This window comes from Mobula birostris, chromosome 12 (assembly GCF_030028105.1).
Source record: "Mobula birostris isolate sMobBir1 chromosome 12, sMobBir1.hap1, whole genome shotgun sequence".
NCBI lineage: Eukaryota > Metazoa > Chordata > Chondrichthyes > Myliobatiformes > Myliobatidae > Mobula > Mobula birostris.
The window spans coordinates 16,058,806-16,085,838 of record NC_092381.1 but is presented as its reverse complement, the minus strand read 5'-3'; the positions used below and the strand labels follow the sequence as shown (position 1 = coordinate 16,085,838).

At 42.8% G+C, this 27,033-nt stretch overlaps 1 protein-coding gene across 1 annotated transcript in view; it reads right to left on the bottom strand.

Annotated features, from left to right (window-relative positions):
• LOC140206438 (calcium-activated chloride channel regulator 3A-1-like) overlaps nt 1–26,369 on the bottom strand; it is a 74,330-nt gene extending 47,961 nt beyond the window's left edge. The window contains exons 1-4 of the mRNA XM_072274807.1: nt 26,274–26,369; nt 12,463–12,613; nt 11,142–11,250; nt 7,468–7,639 (exon numbers count right to left, since the gene is read on the bottom strand). Of these exons, the coding sequence (XP_072130908.1) occupies nt 7,468–7,639; nt 11,142–11,250; nt 12,463–12,613; nt 26,274–26,369 (528 nt within the window). The remainder of the gene's footprint in view (nt 1–7,467; nt 7,640–11,141; nt 11,251–12,462; nt 12,614–26,273) is intronic.
• Nucleotides 26,370–27,033: the final 664 nt, after the last annotated feature.

Here is a 27,033-nt window from a genome sequence, read left to right as displayed (position 1 = left end):
TAAGTTTGTTGATGACACCACTAGTCCTGGGTATGACTCTAAACTGCAACCGGTGATGAGACTCTGATTGGGGACTTTCAGAGCTTTGGGGAATGTAGAGTTACCCCTTAGTCATTAATTGCTCCCAGGGCCGTTCCGACTCGGAACAGTAGCACCTGCAAGGGTTCCTGCTCAGGATACGAGCAAAGGCCAACGGCAGATCCGGCAGGTTCAGTAATTGAAGTTATGATGGAGAAGGCGGATGAGCTAGAACCTCAAATATCAATGGCTATAGTACAGGCGGATGAACATTTGGGAAGAGAAATGGCTATTTCTTTAGTTCGCCCAATGGAAGGCAATAGCAAACCACTGCTGCTAGATACTAGGTTTCCTAGGATCTATTTGCTAAGAAAACCATGGTCAAACTCTCAAAATGTAACACACAACAACAGCGTTAAGAGGATCTTCAAGATAACTCTGAAGATGTTCCGCTCAGTAGGGTTGATTCTGGCCAGCAGGGGATCCCCGACCGTCATCAAGCTACTGCTCACAAAATTCAAGTAACACAAAAGAAAATTATTGCCACTCAGAATGTAAGAACCCTATATCAAGCAGGAAGATTGAACAATGTGATAAATGAAATGGAAAGGCTAAAGATTAACATCATGGGAATTAGCGAAGTCCATTGGATAGTTGCTGGAACATGTCAGAATAGAAATAGAACACTAATTTATTCTTGTGGAACATCCCATACTAATGGAGTAGGAATTCTTATGGATAAAAACATGGCAAAAAGTGTTTTAGGACATTGGGCAATATCAGAAAGTGCGCTCCTTGTTAGATTTAGAGGACAACCATTTGATTTAGCAATTATACAGCTATATGCTCCAACAACAGGTGGAACAAATGAGGATATAGATAAATTCTATGAAGAGCTTGAACAAACAAAGAATGGACGCAAATCTCAAAATATTGTTATTGTTTGGGAGGTCTAAATGCTAAGGTAGGACAAGGTGATGATGGAAATACCATAGGAAAATTTGGATTAAGGGAAAGAAGTGAAAGGGGTGAGAAATGGGTAGAATAGTGCAAGATGAATAATCAGGTCATTATGAATGCCTACTTTAAAAACCATCCAAGACGCTTGTAGACCTGGAAGAGTCCAGGTAATAACACCAGAAATCAAATTGACTTTATTACTATAAAACAAAGATTTAGAAACTCAGTGACTCAATGCAAAACATATCCAGGTGCAGACTGTAATAGTGACCATAACCCAGTAGTATGACATGTAAAAGCAAAACTTAAAAAACTAAAGCAAAAACCTAAACAATCCCTTGACTACTCACAATTAATTAAAGAAGAAAACCCGAGACAAAAATTTACTATTGAAGTAAGAAATAGATTTTAAAGTCTAGAAATAGAATCTGTTGAAGATGATAGCAATCATGTAGAAATGAAGTTTAACTCCCTCAAGGATGCCTTGGTAGAATCAGCAAAGTCAATGATTCCTAAAAAAGAAAAAAGCACAAGGAATAACAGATGGATAACAGATGAAAACAAAAATCTAATGGAAGAAGGGAGACGGAAGAAAGCAAATCATATAGAATATAAGTCCTTAGATAAGAAAGTTAAAAGCTTATGTCAAAAAGCCAAAGAAGATGGTTAAACCAGGAATGTGAGCAAATAGAAAAAATCCCTATTACTGATCTAAAAAGGTTACATCAACAAATCAAGAATATCACTGGTAAAAAGCTCATCTGTTCTTCAGGTGGATGTTTGAAAGCAAAGGATGGTACCATTATCATGGAAAAAGATGAGATTATGAACAGATGGACTGAGTATATTCAGGAATTGTTTGAAGACAATCGAGGCAAAAAAACAGAAATTAAGAAAACATTGAAGGTCCAGGTCCTGATGAATTAGTAATAGAACAAATTATTGCCCTTGAAGATTATGGAATTGAAAAACTTAATCAATAACATTTATGAGACTAGAATAATAACAGAAGAGATGAAAAAAAAATCAGTATTTATCACTCTTCCTAAGAAACCTGGAGCAATAGAATGTGAATTACATCAGACCATAAGTTTAATGAGTCATATCATCAAGATACTTCTAAGAATTTTGATGACAAGAGCTAAAAGTAAGATACAAGCTGAAATAGGTAAAGAACAATGTGGTTTTGTGAAAGACAAAGGTACAAGAAATGCAATATTGATGTTAAGGATACTATCAGAATGAGCTATTCAAGTGAAAAAAGATGTGTTTGTTTGTTTTATCTACTACACAAAAGAATTTGATAAAATGAAGCACAATAAGTTATTTGAAATATTACAGGAAACTCTGGATCCTTCACCTAATCAGAAATCTGTACTGGGAAAAAACTGCTGCTATAAGAATAGATGGAGAAGTGAGTCAGTTTACGAAAATCAAGAGAGGCGTTAGACAAGGGTGTGTTTTCTCCCCTGATTTATTTAATGTGTACAGTGAAACAATATTACAAAAAATAAGAGACATCTTGGGAACCAAAGTTGACAGTGAAAACATCAATAATTTCAGATATGCTGATGACACTGTGTTAATTGCAAGTATGAAGGAAAAACTACAAAACTTAACTGGTATAGTTGCTGAAGAAAGTGCAAAAATGGGTCTATCTGTCAAGTATAAAAAGACGGAATGTATGGTGTTATCCAAAAAGAAGGAGAATCCTATCTGCAGGCTGAGATGAAATGGGGAAAACATAAAACAATTACAGAACTTTTGCTATTTAGGAAGCTGGGTGACATCAGATGGCAGGAGTGATATGAACATCAAAAGAATAGGGATGGTGAAAGACACCTTCACGAGAATGAAGAGTATACTGATCAATACTAAACTAGGCATGACAACCCACCTCGGAGTACTGAAATGTTACGTTTATCCAGTTATGTTATATGGCTCAGAATGTTGGACAATATCTAGCAACATGAGGAAATGAATTGAAGCAGCAGAGATGTGGTTTTTGAGGAGGATGCAAAGAATATCTTGGATGAAACAAATATCTAACGAGGATGTCATGAACAGAGCAAACTCAACGTAACTTCATTGGACATCTGATTAGGAAAGAGTTAGAATGCACAGTAATTATGTGAAAGATTGAAGGGAAGAAAGCTAGAGGAAGGCAAGGACAAATGATGATGGAGACAGCAGCCAGAGAACTGGAAATGAATGCCAATGAATTGTTCCACTTAACCCCTTAACAGGAGTGTGTGGGCCATGGCAGTCAAAGCTCAAACTAGGCACGGCACCTGATGATGATGATAGTGACTCCACTGATGTTGGCTGAATCAAAGGTGGTGATGAATCAAAATATAGGAGGGAAATTGAAATTTTGGATGAATGATGCCACAACAGCAACCTCTCACTCAATGTCAGCAAAACCAAAGAGCTGATTATTGACTACAGAGAAGAAATCCAGGGGTCCACAAGCTAATCATTAGGGAACCAGTGGTGAAGGGTGTCAGTACTTTAAATTCCGCGGTGCTATCAGTTCAGAGGATCTGTCCGGGGTCCATTATATTTTAAACAAGGCACAGCAACACCTCTAATTTCTTAGAAGTTTGTGAACAGTCAGCACAGTTGAGAGCAAATTGACTGGTTGCATTATGGTGTAGTATGGAAACACCAATACCCTTGAACAGAAAAGCCTACAAAAGTAGTGGATACAAAAGTATGTGAAGAGCAAGAGGATAAGACATGAGAGAATAGGACCAATCAAGTGTGATAGTGAAAAAGTGGGTATGGAAACAAAGGAGATAGCAGAGGTATTGAATGAATACTTCGCTTCAGTATTCACTACGGAAAAGATTCTTGGTGTTTGTAGGGATGACTTACAACGGACTGAAAAGCTTGAGCATATAGATATAAATGAAGAGGATGTGCTGGACCTTTTGGAAAGTATCAAGTTGGATAAGTCAACGGGACAGGACAGGACGTACCCCAGACTACTGTGGGAAGCAAGGGAGGAAATTGCTGAGCCCCTGGCGATGATCTTCACATTATCAATAAGGACAGGAGAGGTTCCGGAGGACTGGAAGGTTGTGGATGTTGTTCCCTCATTCAAGAACGGGAGTAGAAATAGCCCAGGAAATTACAGGCCACTGAGTCTTACTGCAGTTGATGGAGAAGATCCTGGGAGGCAGAATTTACGAACATTTGAAGAGGCATAGTATGATTAGGAATAGTCAGCATGGCTTTGTCAAAGGTAGGTCGTGCCTTACGAGCCTGATTGAATTTTTTGAAGATGTGACTGAACACAATGATGAAGGTAGAGCCATAGATGTAGAGTATATGGATTTTAGCAAGGCATTTGGTAAGGTACCCCATGCAAGGCTTATTGAGAAAGTAAGGAGGCATGGGATCCAAGGGGACATTGCTTTGTGGATCCAGAACTGACTTGCCCACAGAAGGCAAAGAGTGGTTGTAGATGGGTTATATGCTACATGGAGCTCAGTCACCAGTGGTGTGCAGCAGGAATATGTTCTGGGACCCCTATTCTTTGTGATCTTTATAAATGACCTGGATGAGGAAGTGGAGGGATGGGTTAGTAAATTTGCTGATGATACAAAGGTGTCTTGTGGATAGTGTGGAGGGCTTTCAGAGGTTACAGCGGGACATTGTTAGGATGCAAAATTGGGTTGAGAAGTGGAAGATGGAGTTCAACCCAGATAAGTGTGAGGTGGTTCATTTTGGTGGGTCAAATATGATGGCAGAATATAGCATTAATGGTAAGACTCTTGGCAGTGTGGAGGATCAGAGGGATCTTGGGGTCCGAGTCCATAAGACACTTAAAGCTGCTACGCAGTTTGACTCTGTTGTTAAGAAGGCATACGGTGCATTGGCCTTCATCAACCGTGGGATTGAGTTTAAGAGCCGAGAGGTAATGTTGCAGCTATATAAGAACCTGGTCAGACCCCACTTGGAGTACTGTGCTCAGTTCTGGCCAGTTCACTACAGAAAGGACATGGAAACCATAGAAAGGATGCAGAGGAGATTTACAAGGACGTTGCCTGGATTGGGGAGCATGCCATAGGTTGAGTGAAGTTGGCCTTTTCTCCTTGGAGTGACAGAAGATGAAAGGTGACCCAATAGAGATAATGAGAGGCATTGATCATGTAGATAGTCAGAGGCTTTTTCCCAGGGCTAAAATGGCTAGCATGAGAGGGTATAGTTTTAAGGTGCTTGGAAGCAGGTACAGAGGAGACGTCAGGGTAATTTTTTTTTTTCTTATAAAACGCAGAGAGAGATGAGTGCGTGGAACGGGCTCCCGGCGGCAGTGGTAGAGGCAGAAATGATAAGGTCTTTCAAGAGATTCCTGGATAGGTACATGGAGCTTAGAAAAATAGAGAGCTTTGGCTAAGTCTAGGTAGTTCTAAGGCAAGGATATGATCAGCACAGCTTTGTGGGCCAAAGGGCCTGTATTGTGCTGTAGGTTTTCTATGTTTGTAGCCCTATCCATTAGAGGTAAAGCCCTCCCCACCATTGAGCACATCTACAAGGAGCACTGTTGCAGGAAAGCAGCATCCATAATCGAGGACCCCACCATTCAGGCTATACTCTCCTCTCACTGCTGACATCAGGAAGAAGATACAGAAGCCTTAGGTCCCACACCCCCAGGTTCAGGAACAGTTATAACCCATCACTCATCAGACTCCTGAACCAGAGTGAATAACTTCACTCACAACACTGAACTGATTCCACAAAATACAGAGTTACTTTCAAGAACTCTGCAGCTCATGTTCTTGATATTAATTAATTACTTTGATTTGATTTTGCATAATTTGTTGTTTGTCTTTATTTACAGTCTTTCATTGACTGTGTTTCTTTATTCATTTATTGAGACACAGCACAGAATAGGCCCTCTCACCCTTTGAGTCACATCGCCCAGCAAATCCCTGACTTAATCCTAGCCTAATCAAAGGACAATTTACAATGGCCAATTAACCTATCAACTGATACATCTTTCAACTGTGGGAGGAAACCTTCATGTTCATGGGGAGAATGTACAAACTAAGGGAATTGATCCTGGGTCACCTGTACTGTAAATCACTGTGCTAACCACTATTCTTCTGTGAATGCCCACAAGAAAATGAATCTCAGGGTAGTATCTGGTGGAATGTATGTATTTGGTGAATAAATTTACTTTGAACTTCAAATAGAGGATATCTTCAAAAAGTGCTGCCTAAAGAAGGTGCATTCATCATTAAGAACTTTCACTGTGTAAGACATGCCCCACTTCTCATTATACCCTCCAGGTAGAAGTTCAGGAGTGTGAAGACCCACACTCCATACTTTAGGGCAAGCTTCTTCCACCCTATCTTCATGTTTTGAAATGAACATACGAACACTACTTCACTATTTACCTCTTTCAATATTGATTTATTTTTATAGTAATTTTTAGGTATTGAAGTGCACTGCTGCTGCAAAATGACAAATTTCGCCACCTATGTCAATGCTAATAGCCTCTGTCCTTATCCCACCTGAAAAATGGTGCCTCATACACCAGGGTGCTGGTTATTGACTTCAGCTTGGTGTTTAATACGATCATCCCTTGGAAGCTGATGGGTAATCTGGCCTTGTTGGGTTTCAGCACCTCTGTAACTGGATCTTAGACTTTTTGACACAAAGACCCCAGATAGTCTGTGTTGGCAGCAACACTTCTAGCTCCAGCACTACCAACCACCCCTCACCCCCCCAAACCCTATGGCTGCATGCTTGGTCTGTTGCTGTTCAGACTGCTAATCAACTTTTACTGGAGCACCATTAGCGTGCCCTGACAAAATGCATCACTATCTGTTACCAGAATTACAAGCCACCTGACCGCAAGACCCTACAAAGGATCACGAGGACTGCTAAGATGATGGTCAGGGTCTCTTCCAGTCATCTGGAATACTTATTAGGAGTATACAAGGTGCTTGGCATTGTCAAGGGTACCTCCCACCTGTCCCATAAACTCTGATTCCTACCATCAGGCAGGAGGCACTACAGAATTAAGACAAGGACTGTTAGGATGGGAAACAGTCTTTCCCTGTGAGATGGTTGAACTCACTACTACCAACATGTTCTCATCACTTATGAAACATCAGTATCGTTAAACTTTCTTTTTGACGTGTGTTGTAAATGCACCTTATGCTAAGTGTCAATCTTCTGGAATACATTTTATTATTTGTTAATTTATTTGTGGTAGTACTACTGTGTTCTGTGTAAGTTACATGTACTGTGTTGTACACCTTAGTCTGGAGCAACATGGTTTTGCTTGGCAGGGTACACATGTATACAGTTCAATGACAATAAATTTGAAATTCAAGTAATAAACCTGATTTTGAAGCAGCTGAAGTTAAGTTGACCTGGGATATTACTTTGACGATGCTCTACCATGATCAACTGTGGCTGAGGAGCAATCACTGGTACAGAAATTCATCAACATTCAGAATGCAGTCTGGTAACTCCACTTATATTTTTCAGTCCTTGATTATACATTACTGAAGATGTACTCTGGTTCTTCTCTGGATAAAATGTACAATATCCATCTGGCAATCCTGTTTTTTTATTAATGGTACAGTCTAAACAGTCACCTTCACTACAATCTTTAACCAGTCCTTCTACCTCCTTTGAACACCTGAAAGACTAACAAAAAAAATAAATCAGATTTGTTTCTGAGTGACAGTTTTATAATTAACCATTGAGTAATTGTGTGCCAGCTTTATTAGAAAAGGCCAAAAATTGGAATTTCCCTCAGGTGGGAGGTACACATAGAACACAGAAGAGCTCAGCACAGGAACAAATCCCATCTGTCTGCACATGATCTCTATCCCCTCCAATGCCCTCCTGTCTCCAAGGTCACTATTGTATCTGCTTCTACCAGTTTCCCTGCAAAGTATTCCAGGCACCTACCATTCTGTGTAAAAAAAATCTTAATTCACACATCCCCTTTAAACATTCTCCCTCAAACAAATCTGTGCTCTATTAATTGAAATGTTCACCCTTGGAAAAGACTGACAATCTACCTTATCTATGCAACAGACACAAAATACTTCAGGAACTCACGGGTCAGCCAGTATCTATGCAGGGATGTAAACATAGGATGGTTTTGGCCAAGACACTATCATGTCCAATAAAGGTGTCCCACAAGACACTGAAGCAGAATTAGCTATATGACCCATTAAGTCTGCTCCAGTATTCTATCCTGGCTCTTTTAATATCCCTCTCAACCCCATTTTCTCATAGTTTTTGGTGTTCTTACTCATCAAGAACCTATGAATCTCCACTTTAATTTTACCTAATGAATCTGCATGTGGCAATGATTCAACAGATACACCTCCCTCTGGCTAAAGAGATTCCTATTTATCTCTATTCTAATTTCATGGCAACATACACAAGATGCTGGAGGAACTTGTCAATTTTGGTCTCAAAACTTCAACTGCTTACTCTTTTCCATAGATGCTACCTGGCTTGCTGTGTAGCTTTGGACTCCAGCATCTTCAGATTTTTGTGTTTGTAATTCTAATTTCATAGTTTTGCATCAAGAACCTATCAACATCCACTTTAAGTATATCCAATGACATGGTCTCCACAGCTATCTGTGGCAACATCGGCCTGAAATATAAACTGTTTCATTTTCACCACAGATGCTGCCTGACCTGCTGAGTTCCTCCAGCATTTTGTGTGTCTAGGTTTCACCATCCACAGGGTCTCTTGGGTAACCTGTCTGTTCATCTGTCACAGGGGGTGCTGGGAACAGACCCAAATGCAAGACACAGACACTGAAGTACAAAGAACAGGACTTGACTAGAGTAGGGACATGACAGAATTCAGGCAAGGAGCAGGGACAAGAACACAGACTTGGGCTAGGGAAAGCAGGACCAGGACTAGGAGACAAGGGTTGGACTCCAGGCCCAAGACTGGACAAGGACCCAGAACCTGGGTCTTGCCTTGGGCTCAGACCCCAGAACCAGGGAAGGTCATAACATGGCTTCAGGACAGGACATGGCTGGGGTCCCGAGGCCTAAGCTTGGAGACAGGCTGGGGTCTTAGCTCTTGAGGCTCGGGGTCTCGGGTCTTGAGCTCGGCTGCGGGATCGTCGAGGCTCAGGGTCTCGGGTCTTGAGCTCAGCTGCGGGATCGTCGAGGCTCAGGGTCTCGGGTCTTGAGCTCGGCTGCGGGATCGTCGAGGCTCAGGGTCTCGGGTCTTGAGCTCGGCTGCGGGATCGTCGAGGCTCGGGTTCTTGGAGCTCAGACACAGACTGGGAACCAAACATCAACATAGAGCTGGGACTTATCCTTCAATAAGCCAGGACTCAACTTCATCTCTACACCAAGGTGGGACAGGTCCCTCCATCAGGTAACAGCAGAGCAGTCAGACTTACCCAACAGAGGCAAGGACAAGACAAGATAGATCCCCCCACAGAGCAATCACAAAATAGTCTAGCTCACCCCACAGAGACAAGGACAAGAAGGGACAAACACCAAAGAACAACAGACAGTTCCATCTCTGCTTCAGGGAAGCTCCAAGTCTTAGTTCAGCCAGCAACCTCAGCTGGCTACAGAAACAGCCAGATCCCTACCTAGCTTAGAGTGGCTGACAGCCACTCAGCTGGCCCAGGAAACAGCCAAATCCATACCACAAAGATGAATCCAGCAAGTGGCAACAAGGCTCCATGAAGCAGTGGTCCTCCAACCAAGCCAAGAGATCATAAATTGTGCTACTAGCCTTCCATCAGCAGGTTGCTCTAAAGAGGACAAACCAGCACCCCCCAATCAATTCCAAGGCTACTTATATTGCAAGCCCAAAGATGGGAATCAGGTGCCTATGATTAACTCAAACAAGGGACAGCTGGAAGACTCGGAGTCCTGAGTCCACGGACCGGACCGTGTACCAGAATGCGGACTTCACGGACCGGACCATGACAATCTCATAGTTTTATATACTTCTATCTGGTCAACTTCACATAAAATAATCTGAATTTTCCAATCTACATTTATAGATGATTCAGGGAACATCCTGGCTAATGTCTTCCACACCCTCTCCAAAGCCTTCCTTTGTGTGGTGACCAGAGCTGCACACAATATTCCCAAATTGACCCAACCAAGCCTTTATTCAGCTGTAACATGACTTCCCAAGATGTAGAAGGTAGAAACATACAGGAGCCAAAAGAAGTGGGGGAGATACTAAGTGAATTCTTTGGGACAGTATCCAGCAAGAAGAAGGACATGGAAGACTGTGAGATCAGCCTGGGGTATGTTAATATTCTAGAGCATTTTGATATCAAGAAGCATGAGGTGTTAGGTCTCTTTAAGAACATCAAGGTGGATAAATCCCCATGGATGGTATTTATTCTAGATTATTGACAGAGGAAAGAAAGGAGATTGCTGAGGTCTTAACAGGGATCCAGTCCAAGTCATTTATATAGATTTTAAATGACAGAGGTCCCAGCACTGATCCCTGCAGAACAGCACTACTCACAGACTTCTAAACAGGGAAATTTCTAGTCCATTTAGACAGGATTTATTGCCCTACCATGATCAATCATCTTTCTCTGCTCCTCAAAAACCTCCATCGCCACCATTTTGCCAAGCCAATTCTGAATCCAAACTATAAATCTCCATGAATCCCATTGTGTTTTAATCTTCTGGATCAGACTACCATGAAGGGCTTTTGTCAAAAGATTTGCTAAACTCCAGAACAACACACACAAAATGCTGCTCTTTCCTGGGAACTTGCTCTACCACCATCAGCACTTTGTCAGTGTGTTGCTGATTAACTAAAATCCACATGGCCAACATTCACTGCCCTACCTTCATCAGTCACCTTGGTCACCTCCTCTAAAGACTGATTCAGGTTCATAAGACCTGGTCTGCTCTACCCAAAGTCATGCTGACTACCTTAATAAATCCACGCTTTTCCAAAAATGAGTAGATCCTATACCTAAGATTCCTCTCCAATAGCTTCCCCAAGGTTGATGTGCAGCTCACCTGCCTATAATTTGCTAGATTAGCAAATGCTATTCTTAAGCAAAGAAACAATAATGACTATTCTCCAGTTTTCTGGAACTTCATATACAGCTAGTAGGAATATAAAGATCTTCATCAAGGCCACCAAAAACTTAATTTGAAGTGCCTCGCCTTGTTGCCTCAACGATTCCATCACTAGATCTGTAAAAGGGCACCTGATCATCGTATTCATTAAATACGCCCCACTGTTGGTGGGCCCATTCATGAACAAATGTTCGTTCTATAGGAAAAGAAGTGTATTTGTTCAATACAATGCATTAATTAAAAAAAAAATTGAGATACAGCACAGTAGCGTAATCTTCTGTCCCATTAGGCCTGCACTGTCCAATTAACCCATGCAACTAATTAACCTACTAACCCACACACCCTTGGAATGTGGGAGGAAGCCACAGCAGCAGGAGGAAACCTATACAGTCACAGGGAGAGTGTACTAACTCCTTGCAGTTGTTAACAATCACTTTTCAGAACATTTAGCTATTGGTACGATATTTCTCCTATCTCTTATTTCTATAACATAGGAAAAGGGCATTTTATCCGTTGTGTCTATGCCAGGTCTCAGATGAATACCATCAGTATTTCCCCATTCCCAATCCACTTCTCACATGCCCCAGTCATACTGATCAACTCCAACCTTATTGTCTGGGGTTGAAGGGGTGTGTGTGTGTGTGTGCGCGCGCACACTCACATGCACATAGTAGGGAGAGGTGTTGGCAAAGGTGTTTGTTTCATTTTTATTGCTTGTTAAGTATTGACTTCATGTTGTACTGTTGCACTGCTGAACATAGTGGGGAGTCATGCCAAGTTGGTCTTGGAATGTGTAAATTAAGGGCAGATTCCAGCACATCCTCAGATTGTGTTGGCTGTTAATGCAAATGACACATTTCACTCTATGTTTCGATGTACATGTGGGTAATAATAAAGAAATCTAAATCTAAGTCCCATCACCTACCTAGATTACTAACATTTATCGTATTCCCAATTCATCTATCTTGTACTTTATTCACACCCAGCAATTCCAGCATAATCCTCCTGACATCCACCAAAAAAGTGCATTTTTCCAGTGTAATACTTTAATTCACTGCTATAAAAAATCACATTTCTGAATGTTTAAATACCGCAGTGATATGTCTCATTTCTCTTAAGAGGAGATTTGGCCCAGTGAGACGTGCTGGCTCTCAGATTACCACCATTAGTATTTCCACATCCCTGATCCACTTTTCTATGTCCTAGTCAAGCCTCCCCCAACTCCACCCTTACTCTCCTGTCACTCACCCGAACAAAGTGTGGTTTATAAGTGCTCATTTCACGTACCAACAGGCATAAATTTTTCACAAAACCGCTAATTTCTTCTTTGTTTCTCCAGGTTGTCACTGGAAACCCAAGACACAATTCCATCAGCTTCAAAATAGATGCTCTAAAGAGGTTAACTTACCTTTTTTGCCATAAACTTGAACCAGACTGTCATTTAGTAGGAAGTTTGGTGTAAGGTGAATGTAATGGCCCTTCTCCCCACATCCTCCATACTGCAGGGTGTATGGGGTGTCTCCATGCAGAGGATTGGGTTCAGCAATAATTATGTTTGCCTGTGAAAGACAATTCCACATTTCAATGTGAAAATCCCTGTAATAGTTACACTGTGCACAATGTGCCCATCGGAATAAAAGGTAAAGATACCTCTTGAAAACAAAGGTTCCCTACAGTTATTGTAGGGAACCCTTGTTTTCAAGAGGTATCGAGGACTTGGTTAAGGGAAAAAAAGGAGGTGCATAGCAGGTATGGGCAAGCAGTATCAAACGATGTGCTTATGGAAGTGAAGAAATGCAAGGGAACACTTAAGAATGAAATCAGGAGGGCTAAAAGAAGGCATGAAGTTGTTCTAGCAGACAAGGTGGAGGAGAATCCTTAGGAATTCTATAGACATGCTAAGAGCAGAATGATTACAATGGACAAAATTGGTCCTTTGGAAGACCAGAATGGTAATGCATGTTTAGAGCTAAAACAGATGGTGTTGATCTTAAATGAATACTTTGCATCTACATTTATTCTGGAAATCAACAGAGTCTGTAGAAGTGAGACAAAATGGCATCAACTTCATGAATCTTGCACAGATGACAGAAACAGAGGTGTTTGTTACCCTGAGTTAAATTGAGGTGGATAAGTCACTAGAGCCTGAGAAGTTGTTCTCTCTGACCCATAAGACCATAAAACCCATAAGACATAGGAGCAGAATTAGGCAATCTGGCCTATCGAGCCTGCTCCACCATTCAATCATGGCTGATTCTTTTTTTCTATCTCCTCTCCAACCCCAGCTCCCAGGCTTCTCCCTGTAACCTTTGATGCCATGTCCAATCAAGAACCTATCAATTTTTGTCTTAAATACACCCAACGACCTGGCCTCCACAGCTGCACTTGGCAACAAATTACACAAATTCACCATCCTTGGGCTAAAGAAATTTCTCTGCATCTCTGTTTTGAAAGGGTGCCCCTCTATCCTGAGGCTGTGCCCTCTTGTCCTAGACTTTCCCACCATGGGAAATATCCTTTCCACATCTACTCTGTCTAGGCCTTTCAACATTCGAAAGGTTTCAATGAGATCCCCCCTCATCCTTCTGAATTTCAGTGAGTACAGACCCAAAGCCATCAAACGTTCCTCATATGATAACCCTTTAATTCCTCGAATCATCCTTGTGAAACTCCTTTGGACCCTCTCCAATGCCAGCACATCTTTTCTAACATGAGGGGTCCAAAACTGTTCACAATACTCAAGGTGAGCCCTCAGGAGACAAGTACAGAAATTGCTAGAGTCTGAGCAGAGATACTTAAAATCCTCCTTTGTGACAGAGCTAAGGAACTGCAAGGGTTTAAGGACCATGATGGGAGTTGTATATACAGACTCCAAAACAGCACTATGTATATGGCCTAAAAATTACAGCAGGAGAAAATACATGCCAAAACGGGCAAAGTTACAATAGTCAAGGGGGGATTCAACATGCAGTTAGATTGGGAAAATCAGGTTGTTGCTGGATTACATGAGGGAAGTATCTAGAGTGCCTATGAGAAAGCTTTTTAGAGCAGCTTTTGGTTGAGCCCACTAGAGGATCAGATATTCTGGATTGGGTGCAATGGACCAGATTTGATTAGAGAGCGTAAATTAAAAGAACCATTAGGGGCAAGTGATCATAATATGATTGAATTCATCCTGAAATTTGAGAAGAAGCTAAAGTCAGATATATCAGTATTACAGTGCAGTAAATGGAATTAAAGAGGTTTCAGAGAGGAGATGTCCAGAATTGATTGGCAAAGAACACTGGCAGGGATGATGGCAGAGCAGCAATGGCTGGAATTTCTGGAAACCTTTCAGAAGGCACTGGATATATACATTCCAAGGAGAAAGAATTATTCCAAAGGAAAGATGACTAAACCATGGCTAACAAGGGAAGTCAAAACCAACACAATAGCCAAAGAGAGGGCATTATAATAGAAAAAAAAGATATTGGGAAGTCAGAGGATTGGGAAGCTTTTAAAAACCAACAGAAGACAACTAAAAAGTCATTCAGAAGTTAAAGATGGAATATGAAAGTAAGCTAGCCAGTAATATTAAAGAGAATACTAAAAGTTTCTTCAGATATATGAAGTGTTAATGAGAGGCGAGAGTGGATATTGGACTGCAAGTAAACAGTGCTGGGAAGGTAGTAATGGGGGACAACAAAATAACAGATGAATTGAGTAAGTATTTTGCATCAGTCTTCATTGAGGAAGACACTAGCAATATGGTCAAAGTTCTAGGTGTCAGGGGGGCATGAAGAGTGTGAAGTTACCATAACTAGAGAGAAGGTTCTTGGGAAACAGAAAATTCTGAAGGTAGATAAATCATCTGGACCAGATGGTATACACCCCAAGTTCTGAAAGAGGTGGCTGAAGAGATCATAGAGTCATTAGTAATAATCTTACAAGAATCACTAGATTCTGGAATGGTTCTGGAAGACTGGAAAATAGTATATGTCATTCCACTCTTCAAGAAGGGAGAGAGGCAGAAGAAAGGAACCAATGGGCCAGTTAGTTAGACCTCAGTGATTGGGAAGATATTGGAGTCGATTATAATGGATGAAGTCTTAGGGTATTTGGAGGCATATGATAATCTAGGCCATCGTCAACATGGTTTCCTCAAGAAGAAATATTGCCTGAAAATCCATTGGAATTCTTTGAAGACGTAACAAGCAGGATAGACAAAGGAGAATCAGTTGATGTTGTGTACTTGGATTTTCAGAATGCCTTTGACAAGGTGCCACATATGAGGCTGCTTAACAATCTATGAGCCCATGGTATTACAGAAAGGAATCTAGAATGTATAAAGCAGTGGCTGATTGGCAGGAGACAAGGAGTGGGAATAAGGGGAGCCTTTTCTGACTAGCTGTCAGTGACTAGTGGTGTTCTACAGGTGTCTGTGTTGAGACCGATTCTTTTTACATAATATGTCTGTCAGTACCTCCAGTTGGACTCTGTCTTTTTGTGTGTTTCCCCCTAGCTGTCAGTCTGTGGTTTTGCATTGCCATGTGCTTCTGCTGTTCTCCGGCCCCTATATTACTGAGTTCTCCGTCTCTCATCTGTTTCTCATTATTACCTGTATTGCTACCACCTGTGCCTCATTGTGCTTCACCTATTATCTGCCTCTGTTTATTGCTCAGTGTATTTTAGTCCTGTGTTTTCACATGTGTTAGTGAATTTTCCTGAGCCTTTCCAGCATTTGTATCTATACTCTGTCCATCTGAATATTGATTCTGCCTGTTTCCTGATTCTGGTTTTTGGATTTCTCTGGATGTTTTGATCTCTGCCTGAACTTTGATGTTGACTCTATTTGCACCTTAGGATTTGTTACTCAATTAATATCACTGTGTGCACAGTACTGGCTCTGTGATTGGATCCCTGCTCCAGTGTCTTGACAATGTCAATGATTGGATGATAGAATTGATGGCTTTGTTGCCAAGTTTTCAGGCTATAGGAGGAGGAAATGATAGTTTTATGGAAGTAGTGAGGCTACAGAAGCATTTAGACAGATTAGGAGAATGGGGAGTAGTGAGTTGGCTCGACTGGAAGCTGGCTGTGTTTTGCTTGATGTGTGAATGTGGTTTGGAACCTATTGAGGGAAAGAGAGTGGGGAAGGAATGGAAATTGCTGGTAGGGGATTGTGTGGGTCTGGTAATGGTGGACAAGATAAGAGGTGGGGTTGAGGGAAAGAAAGTGGGGAAGGAGAGGGATAGGGACTTGGGACCAGAGGTAGGCAGCTGGGGAGAGGTGGATTATTGTGAAGGGAGAAATAAAGGGAATGAGGAGGTAGAGGGGTCGGATGAATAAAAACCAAGACAAAGGGAATAAAAGAATGAGAAATGATAGCGGAGAAAGCTCTGAAAGTGAGGAAGATGAACAAGCTCAGAGAGGAGGTGTTGTCATAATTAGGCTTAATGAGAAGGCTCAGGGATATATGAAGAAAATTAACCCGTTTGTGCTAACAACAACTCTGACAAATAAGGTAGGGGAAATAGTATTTGCAAAAGTCCTTGATGGCAACTTATTGGTAAGATGTGCGAATGAGGAACAACTTGAGAAAGCACTCAAGCTAAAAGAGATAGGAAAATGCAAGGTGGAATACACTGGGAGGGTGGGAGCACAAAACAGTGGTTGTAAAGGAGTGATCACGGGGATACCAATGAGTATAAATATGGAGGAGATAAAGAGGAATATCAAAGGAGGGAAAGTAATGAATGTTCAAAGACTGAAAACAACAAAGGAGGGAGTGGAAAAGGAAAGTGAATCAGTATTGATTGAATTTGAAGAAGAAAGAGTGCCAAGGAAGGTGTTCCTGGGTTTCATGAGTTACCCAGTAAGGTAATTGTGCCAAAGCTATAGAGGTGCTATAATTGTCAAAGGTTTGGATACGTGGCTAAAAACTGTAAAAGGCAGAGGAGATGTGGTAGATGTGGGGGTGATCATGAATATGGAAAGTGTGGAACGGGAGTTCAACCAAAATGCTGCAATTGTGGAGGAGCTCATAATGTTGCATATAGTGGGTGTGAGGTTGTCAGACGGGAGAATAAAATTCAAGAAATAAGAGTGAAAAGAAAGATCACTTATGCAGAAGCTGTAAGAATGTCAAGAGAACAGAATAATGCTCCTAATGAACAGGGAGCAATAGGGATACGAGAGATGCAACAAAGAACAAATGACAGGATTTATGTAGACAAAAAGGCTCTAGTAACATTCATTGCAGGAGTGATTAATAGTACGGCTGAGGTAAAGTCAAAAAGTGACAAAATTCAGCTGGTGGTAAAAGCAACAGTAAACCATTTAGGGTTGGTAGGACTGACATGGGAGGAAGTGAGGGAGAACCTCAGTAATCAGTCAAGCCAGGAAGTGTCATGTGTTGGTTAATACTAATTATGGTGATTCTTTTACAATGGAATGCAAGGAGCTTACTGGCCAATAGCCAGGAATTCAAGCACTTTATTAAAGAAATGGTTGTAAAACTGGATGTAGTGTGTATTCAGGAAACTTGGTTGAAACCAACTTCAGACTTTGTGGTATATGGGTATACAATGATAAGGAAAGATAGAAATCTAGGGGGAGGAGGGGGTTGTGCTATGTTAATCAAGCAAGGTATACCATATAGGGTACTGGAAAAAGGAGATGATCAGGAATACATAGTGGTGGAAGTGTGGGAGAGAGGGGAGGGAGTGGTTATAATTAACTACTACAATCCATGTAAAAGGTTGGATTTGGACAGCCTATTAAAGATACAAGGACAAAACAGACATAAAGTAGTGTGGTGTGCAGATTTCAATGCTCATAGCACAATATGGGGGGATCAGATTACAGATCCAAATGGAAAGGTAATTGAAGATTTGATGGAAGAAAGGGATTTGGTGTGTATGAATGATGGTAGCGGCACAAGGATAGATATAACAACAGGAACTGAGTCAGTGTTAGATATTACGTTAGTGTCTAATACCTTGGCTGGCATTAGTAACTGGGGAGTTTGGACTGCTTCAACAGTAGGCAGTGATCACTACCCAGTTTTGTGTCCAGTGGGTGAAAGAGTTGAAGTAAGACCAGGTGGCGGAACCCCAAAGTGGGTGTTTGAAAAAGCTGATTGGGGTAAGTTCCAGAAGTTGAGTGAGGAAGGGTTGACAAAGATTGATATTTCTGGAAATGTAGATGAATTAAACAGTCAGGTGACTTCAGCAATTATCATGGCAGCAGGAGGATCTATACCTAGGAGTAAAAATAGGATGAATAGAAAACTGGTACCATGGTGGACAGAGGAATGTTGTCAGGCTGTAAAAACAGAAATAGAGCATTCAGGCTAGTTAAAAGAACCCATAATATGCAGCATTTGGTTCAATATAAGAAAGCGCAGGCAGTGGTGAGAAGAACTATACGTCAAGCTAAAAGGGCAAGTTGGAGGAGTTTTTGCGACAAGGTAGGAAGAACAACACCTGTGGGAGAGATATGGGGAATGATTAAGAGGATGGGAGGAGATAGAAGGGAATGGGAATATCCAGTAATGATATCTGAGGAGGAAACTGCAGTCTCCAGTAGGGATAAGGCTGAGGTCATGGCCAAGTCATTTGTACTGATACACAGTTCAGAAAATTTGTCTGAAGAAGGGAGAAGAAGAAGGGAAAGAATAATGAGCCAACACCCAGGTGTGTTAAGCAGGAGGGAAGGAACAGATGATATAATTGATGATCCATTTACATTAGCAGAAATGGTGAGAGCAATAAAGAGATCGAGACCAACCACCCCAGGGAAAGATCTGATATGCTCTGTGATGCTAAAAAATCTAGGAGAAAGAGCGCTCTTGAAGTTGCTGCATTTTTATAACAGAGTGTGGGAGGAGGGAAGATTACCAAGTGCATGGAAAGAAGCAGTAGTAATTCCAATAAGGAAGCCTGGCAAGGATCTGTCAAAACCCACTAGCTACAGACCAATTGCATTAACATCAAGTATATGTAAGATAATGGAAAGGATGATAACAGAAAGGTTATCATATGAGCTTGAGAAAAGCGGAATGCTGGCAAGTTATCAGAGTGGTTTTAGAAAGGGAAGGAATTCCATGGACTCAGTGATTATGTTAGAGACTGAAATAAGGAAGGCCCAGGCAAATAGAGAGTCAGTAGTGGCAGTGTTCTTTGACATTGAAAAAGCCTATGATATGATGTGGAAGGAAGGATTATTAATTAAATTGCACAAGATGGGGGTTGGTGGGAGAGTTTTTAATTGGATTAAAGATTTTTTTGTTTAGTAGAAAAATTCAAGTTTGAATTGGATCAGAATTATCAGAACAATACATAGTGGAAAATGGCACACCTCAAGGTAGTGTGATTAGCCCATTACTTTTCATGATTATGATCAATAATGTCTTCACAAAGGTACCAGTGGATATAGGTAGGTCAATGTTTGCGGATGATGGGACCTTGTGGAAAAGAGGCAGGAACATGGACTATATAATCAGGAAACTACAAGAAGCAATTGATGAAGTGGTGGAGTGGGGTTATGATTGGGGATGTAGATTTTCAGTAGACAAAACTCAAACTGTATTTTTTTTTTTTACCAGGAAAAGGGTTGAGGTAGGGAAGAAGTTAAGGATGTATGGGGTTGAATTAGAAAGGGTTGCATCATTTAAATTTCTGGGAGTTATATTTGATTCACGATTAACATGGGCAGACCATATCAGGAAAGTTGAGGAGAAATGTAAAACAGTAATAAATGTGATGAGATGTTTGACTGGTAGGGAATGGGGAGCAAGTTGTTCAGCTTTGAAGAGAATGTATGTGGCTTTAGTAAGATCTGTACTGGATTATGGAAATATAGTATATGGATCAGCAGCTAGGTCTCTTATAAAGAAACTGGATGTGTTTCAGGCTCAGGCCTTGAGAGTGTGCAGTGGGGCTTTTAAAACATCACCAGTGTCAGCCCTACAGGTAGAAATGGGAATAATGCCTTTGGAACTAAGAAGGATGCAACTGATGGCAAACTACTGGGCTAACTTGCAGGGGCACAATGATTCTCACCCTACTAAAGGAGTGTTGCAGGAGTGCTGGGAAAATGGGAGGTTTCAGAGGGATACCTTTAGTCGGGTAGGGAATGATAACGTGAAAGAATGTGGAGTATTTGATCTGAGGATAAGTCCTTCAGTAGTTTATCCGGTTGTAGCTCCATGGAAGCTTGTATGGCCTGACGTAGACTGGCATTTGTTAGAGGTAAAAAGGAAAGAAAGATATAAAACAGATTTGGTAAATGCATTTAACTGTCATGTGATGGAAAAGTATAGTGATTATACTCACATTTATAGGGATGGTGCGAAGGAACCTGAAACAGGAGTGACAGGGTTTGGGGTGGTAATACCAGCAAAAGAAATTGGAATCAGCAGAAGAACATCTAATAAGTTAGGGGTGTTTACAGTGGAGATGCTGGCAGTGTTGGTTGTGTTGCAATGGGTGCAGAAAGCCAGACAAACCAAAGCATTGATATGTTCAGATTCATCCTCAGTTCTAGCAAGTTTAAGGTCTTTTCACACAGTCGGCAAGATGTACTTTATGAAGTCCTTCAGTTAGTTACAAGAATTGCAAATCAGGGAGGTCAGGTAAAATTTCTATGGGTTCCAGCACATGTAGGGGTGAAGGGGAATGAGAGGGTGGATGAGTTGGCAAAGAGGGTGTTAAAGAAAGAAAATGTGGAAATGCACGTTAGTATCAGTAAAGCAGAGGTTAAGTGTGTAATCTGGGAAAAAGTCAACCGAATGTGGCAAGAATGATGGGATAGGGAGGGGAAAGGGAGGCATTTATATCAAATACAAAAGAGTGTTGCAGTTACTAGAGTAGGTAATGGAAACAGAAGAGAGGAAATTGTGTGGACTAGGTTAAGGCTGGGGCATTGTGCATTAAACAAAATATTGAAAATGATAGGGAAACACCAGACAAGATTGTGTGAGGAATGTCAGGAAGAGGAGTCAGTAGAACATGTAGTTTTGTGTTGCAGGAAGTATGGGATACAGAGAGAGATGATGAGAAATAAATTAAGGGAGTTGGGGATGCAGGAATTCACATTAAAAGGGTTGCTGGGCATGGGTGAGAGAGCATAAGTCCGGGTATTTTTAGTGTTTTTAAGGGGTACAGGGGTTTTTTTTTATAGAATATGACGAATAAACAGGAATAGGATACTAGGATAGTCAAAGATGGGAGGGTGAAGTGTAGGTTTGTGTGTGTGTGTGTGTGTGTGTGTGTGTGTGTGAGAGAGAGAGAGATTGGGTGAAAGGATTTAGAATGTATGTATAGTGCACAGTCTGGAGCAGAGGGTGGCGGTAATGCACCAGTAAGCTGGATGCCAACCGCCGTAAAACAAGATACAGACAGACAGTGTGGGCTGCTGGTTTGTCTTGTCAGTCCCCCTTGGAGCAACCTGCTGATGGAAGGCTAGTGAAACCATTTGTGATCTCTAGGCCTGGTTGGAGGACTACTGCTTCATGAAGCCTTGTTGCCATTTGTTGGAGTAGTCTTTTCGGTATGGATTTGGCTGTTTCCTGGGTCAGCTGAGTGGCTGCCAGCCACTCTGAGCTAGGTAGGGATCCGGCTGTTTCTGTAGCCAGTGGAGGTTGCTGGCTGAACTGAGACTTGGAGCTACCCCAGAGCAGAGATGGAACTGTCTGTTGTTCTTTGGTGTTTGTCTCTTCTTCTCCTTGCCTCTGTGGGGTAAGCCAGGCTGTTTTGCTGTTGCCCTGTGGGGAACCTGTCTTGTCTTGTCCTTGCCTCTTTTGGGTAAGTCTGGCTGTTCTGCTGTTACCTCATGGAGTGACCTGCCCCACCTTGGTGTAGAGATGAAGTTGAGACCTGGCTTGTCTAAGTATAAGTCCTGGCTCTATGTCAATGTACTGACCTGTCTCATGTTGGTGTCATGTTAATGATGAGTCCAACTTTTCGAAGGACAAGTCCCAGCTCTATGTTAATGTTCAGTTCCCAGTTGGTCTCTCAGCTCCAGCCTCCGAGTTATCAGCCTCTGCATTTCAAGTCAAAGATCCCGCAGCCAAGCTCCAAGCCTCGAGGATCCCGCAGCCAAGCTCCAAGCCTCGAGGATCCCGCAGCCAAGCTCCAAGCCTCGAGGATCCCGCAGCCAAGCTCCAAGCCTCGAGGATCCCGCAGCCAAGCTCCAAGCCTCGAGGATCCCGCAGCCAAGCTCCAAGCCTCGAGGATCCCGCAGCCAAGCTCCAAGCCTCGAGGATCCCGCAGCCAAGCTCCAAGCCTCGAGGATCCCGCAGCCAAGCTCCAAGCCTCGAGGATCCCGCAGCCAAGCTCCAAGCCTCGAGGATCCCGCAGCCAAGCTCCAAGCCTCGAGGATCCCGCAGCCAAGCTCCAAGCCTCGAGGATCCCGCAGCCAAGCTCCAAGCCTCGAGGATCCCGCAGCCAAGCTCCAAGCCTCGAGGATCCCGCAGCCAAGCTCCAAGCCTCGAGGATCCCGCAGCCAAGCTCCAAGCCTCGAGGATCCCGCAGCCAAGCTCCAAGCCTCGAGGATCCCGCAGCCAAGCTCCAAGCCTCGAGGATCCCGCAGCCAAGCTCCAAGCCTCGAGGATCCCGCAGCCAAGCTCCAAGCCTCGAGGATCCCGCAGCCAAGCTCCAAGCCTCGAGGATCCCGCAGCCAAGCTCCAAGCCTCGAGGATCCCGCAGCCAAGCTCCAAGCCTCGAGGATCCCGCAGCCCAAGCCTCGAGGATCCCGCAGCCCAAGCCTCGAGGATCCCGCAGCCCAAGCCTCGAGGATCCCGCAGCCCAAGCCTCGAGGATCCCGCAGCCCAAGCCTCAAGACCTAAGACCCCAGCCATGTCCTGTCCTGAAGCCATGTCATGTCCTTGCCTGGTTCTGGGGTCTGAGCCTAAGGCAAGATCCAGGTTCTGGGTCCTTGTCCAGTCTTGGGCTCAGAGTCCAAGCCTTGTCTCCTTGTCCATGGTTCCTAGTCTTGGTCCCACTTTTCCTAGCCCAAGTCTGCATTCTTGTCCCTGCTCTTAGTCTGAATCCTGTCACGTCCCTACTCTAGTCAAGTCCTGTTCCTTGTACTTCAGTGTCTGTGTCTTGCATTTGGATCCGTTCCCAGCACCGTCATTGTGGCATTTGCCTTGTCTTGCTGGTAACTCTCGCCTCACCTTGAAGTTCTTGCCTCGCCTTGCATTACCTGAAGCCTTGCCTCGTCTTTCCAGTAACTCTCGCCTTGTCTCACCTGAAGTCTATCTTGGAGCCACCCTGTACCTAGCTCCCTGCCTGTCCCTTGCCTCTGTCGGGTAAGCCAGGCCAGATTGCCGTTACCCTGCAGTAGGTTCTGTCCCTTCCTGTCCCTTGCCTCCATTGGCTGGAGACTCTCGCCCTGCCCAGGTGACCCGCGTCCTGCCCAGGAGGAGCTTTAAGACCCGAAGTCTCTAGCCTCACCTCACCTCAAGTCTCTAGCCAAGCTGAGCCTTGCCTCAAGACCCCAAGCCTGAAGACTCCAGCCTCGTCCTGCCTGCCATCCAATTCACGTCCTTGCCTAGTTCTGCGGTCTGATCCAGAGGCAAGACCCAGGTCCTGGGCCTTTGTCCAGTCTCTGGCTCGGAGTCCAAGCCCTGACTCCTAGCTCTTGTCCTGTCTTGTTCCAGGTTCCCGGTTTCTGTGTCCGTGTCCTAGCCCTCACACTGTATCCTAGTCCTGTCCCCTGTACTTCAGTGTCTGTGTCTTGCACTTGGGTCTATTCCCAGCCACACCCTTGTTATGACACAGACGCTACTGACAACTGTGGGATGGACACAAATCAGAACGTGTGAAGTTTGTATGTTCTTTCAAAAGAAAGCATTGTCTATACTTTGTAAATATGGAATTGTCCTTTGTGTTTAGCAAATAAATATCAAGCCCCACGTTGGGCCCGCAGACCTTTCCACCAAAAGTGTCTCTGTATGATGCCTGCTGTACCGTGTTTTGTCGAATAAAGAAGCTGCTTTGTATCTACCAGTAACTTTCTCTGGTGATTTCATTCATGCAACAACACCACACACAAAGCCATGTTGACTATCCCTAATCAGTTCATGTCTATCCAAATACTTATAATCCAGTCCTTTGGAATATCTTCCAATAACATACCTGCTACTGACATCAGGTTCAATGCCCTATAATTTCCCAGTTTATTCTTAAAGCCTTTCTTAAATAACTGAATAACATTAGGAATTCTCTGGCAATACACTAGTGGCTAGGGATGTGATAAATATCTTTGCTAAGACCCCTGCAAATCCTGCATTTGGCTCCTACAAGGTCCAAGGAAACATCTTGTTAGGCCCTGGGGAGTTATTCACCTTAACTTACCTCAAGACAGTAAATACCTCCTCCTCTGAAATTGATATGCAGTCCATGACCTCATTACTGTTTTGCCTTAGTTCTATAGACCCTGTGTCTGGCTCCTGAGTGAACACCTGTTGCAAAAAAAAATCCTTTTAAGATGTTCCCTATCTCTTTTGGCTCCATACATAGATGGCTATGCTGAATTTCAAGAGGAATAATTTTGCCCTTTGCTCTTCATATACCAGTTAGCCTTGCCTTTTATTCTGACAGGAACATATAAACTCTGTACTCTGTACATGTATTTGAAAATGTACTTGTTGCAACATCACAGCCACAGAGTGTCATATGTGCAGACTTCCCAAGACTAGCATAAGCTAGACAAAAATGGTAGACATTTTTACAAGAAAACAGAGTTAGAACAAAAATAGAACAATCTGTTCCATAATGAATGAGTGTTTATTACCCAAACATCAAAAGTCTGTGAAATTCACTAAAATGCCTGCATTAGTGGTATCAGAATCTGAGTCTGTTTTATCATCATTGACCTGAAATTTGATGTTTTGTGGTAGAAGATACTGGAAATGCTCAACAGGTCATGCAGCATCAGTGGAGGGAGAAAGAGGAGGAGAATTCAGATGAATGACTTTTTTATCCTGATGTATGGACTTCAGTGCTGAAGATATCAGTCTCAATAAGAGTGTTTTATTCAGTTGTAATGATCAGAATTTGGAACACAAAGCGGATTAACATTTACCCTTCAAAGGTTAAATAGTGAAATATGACAAACTTTTTATAGTTCAGCTGATTTCCTGTAAGTTAAATGATTGGCTTTTCTGACAATGCATCGACTTAAACTCGGTTGTGGCTTTCCTTCACTGTAACAAAATGGTCTTTACCATTTTAAATAAAATATGTGCAAGGTACTATGCGTTTTAAAGTTGATCAATGCATTTCCATTGGGATCATGTAAAGCCTTGTAATGTATGAGTCTGCCAGTAGCCAGAATGTAACCCAATCTCAAGGGCCTCATTATGCAATAGTATTGTATTCATACCAACACGAGTGTTGACGACAATTTCTGAACAGTCCAATTTTGTGCAGTATTTTATAGCAACTACAAGGCTGATGTTCAGGAAAAATTGCAGTCGGTGTGATGAATTGTACTATAACTGACGGACAAAATCAAAAAGGGTGATGAATACAGGACTGAAGGTGTTTTATTTGAATGCACACACTATTTGCAATAAGGCAGATGAACTTAAAGCACAGCCAGAGGTTACCAGGTATGACATTGTGAGTATTACTGAGCTGTGGCTGAATTAAGATCATATTTGAGAACATAATATTCAAGAATATTCATCGTATTAAAAGGAAAGACAGGTAGTCAGAGGCGGTGGAGTGGCTGTGTTGGTAAACAATGAAATCAAATCCTTAGAAACAGGTGACATAGGATCAGAATTGTTGTGTCTAGAGCTAAGGAAATGCAGGGGTAAATAAGTACTTTGTGTTGGCATCCAATAAGGAAAAGGACTCCTACTCTTGGGCCCTCGGCGGCGGCTTCTTCCTCTCACCTCAACCCTCCCCTCTCCACTGACACCACAAGCTTCCCTCCTCGTCCCACCTCTGATCCCACTTCTCATCCGTGCCGGGTCTTTACCATCCCCTCCGACCTTCAACTGTCTGAGGCAGAGCACTCTGTCCTCAGTAAGGGCCTAACCATTGACCCCCTCGCCCACACCTCAGTGAGTTCCGCGTTCACCATGACTCTGAACTCTTCCGCCGGCTCCGTCTTCGAGCCTACTTCTTCGGCAAGGACTCTCTCACCCCCACCGATGACCCCTTGCCCTGTTTTCAATCCTCTTCCTCTTCTTGGACACCCCGCTCTGGTCTTCTGTCTGACCTGGATCTCTTTATTGCTAACTACCGACAGGACATCAACGGTCTCAACTTCACCACACTTTGTTCCCATTCCAACCTCAGTCCTTTCTAAGGCCATTGTTTCCCACACCATTACCAACTTTATCCGCTCAGGGGATCTTCCATCCACTGCTACCAACCACACCCTGCAATTCCCGTTTCTACCTCCTACCCAAGATCCACAAACCTGCCTGTTCAGGTAGATCCATTGTCTCAGCTTGCTCCTGCCCCACCCAACTCATTTCTGCAAACCTCGACACTACTTTATTCCCCCCTTGTTCAATCCCTTACTACCTATGTTCGTGACATTTCTCACGCTCTGAATTTTTTCGATCATTTTAAGTTCCCTGGCCCCCACCGCTTCATTTTCACCATGGATGTCCAGCCCCTATATACTTCCATCCCCCACCAGGAAGGTCTCAAAGCTCTCCGCTTCTTTTTGGATTCCAAACGTAGAAAATAGGTGCAGGAGTAGGCCATTCAGCCCTTCGAGCCTGCACCGCCATTCAGTATGATCATGACTGATCATCCAACTCAGAACCCTGTACCTGCCTTCTCTCCATACCCCCGATCCCTTTAGCCACAAGGGCCATATCTAACTCCCTCTTAAATATACCCAATGAACTAGCCTCAACTGTTTCCTGTGGCAGAGAATTCCACAGATTCACCACTCTCTGCGTGAAGAAGTTTTTCCTCATCTCGGTCCTAAAAGGCTTCCCCTTTATCCTCAAACTGTGACCCCT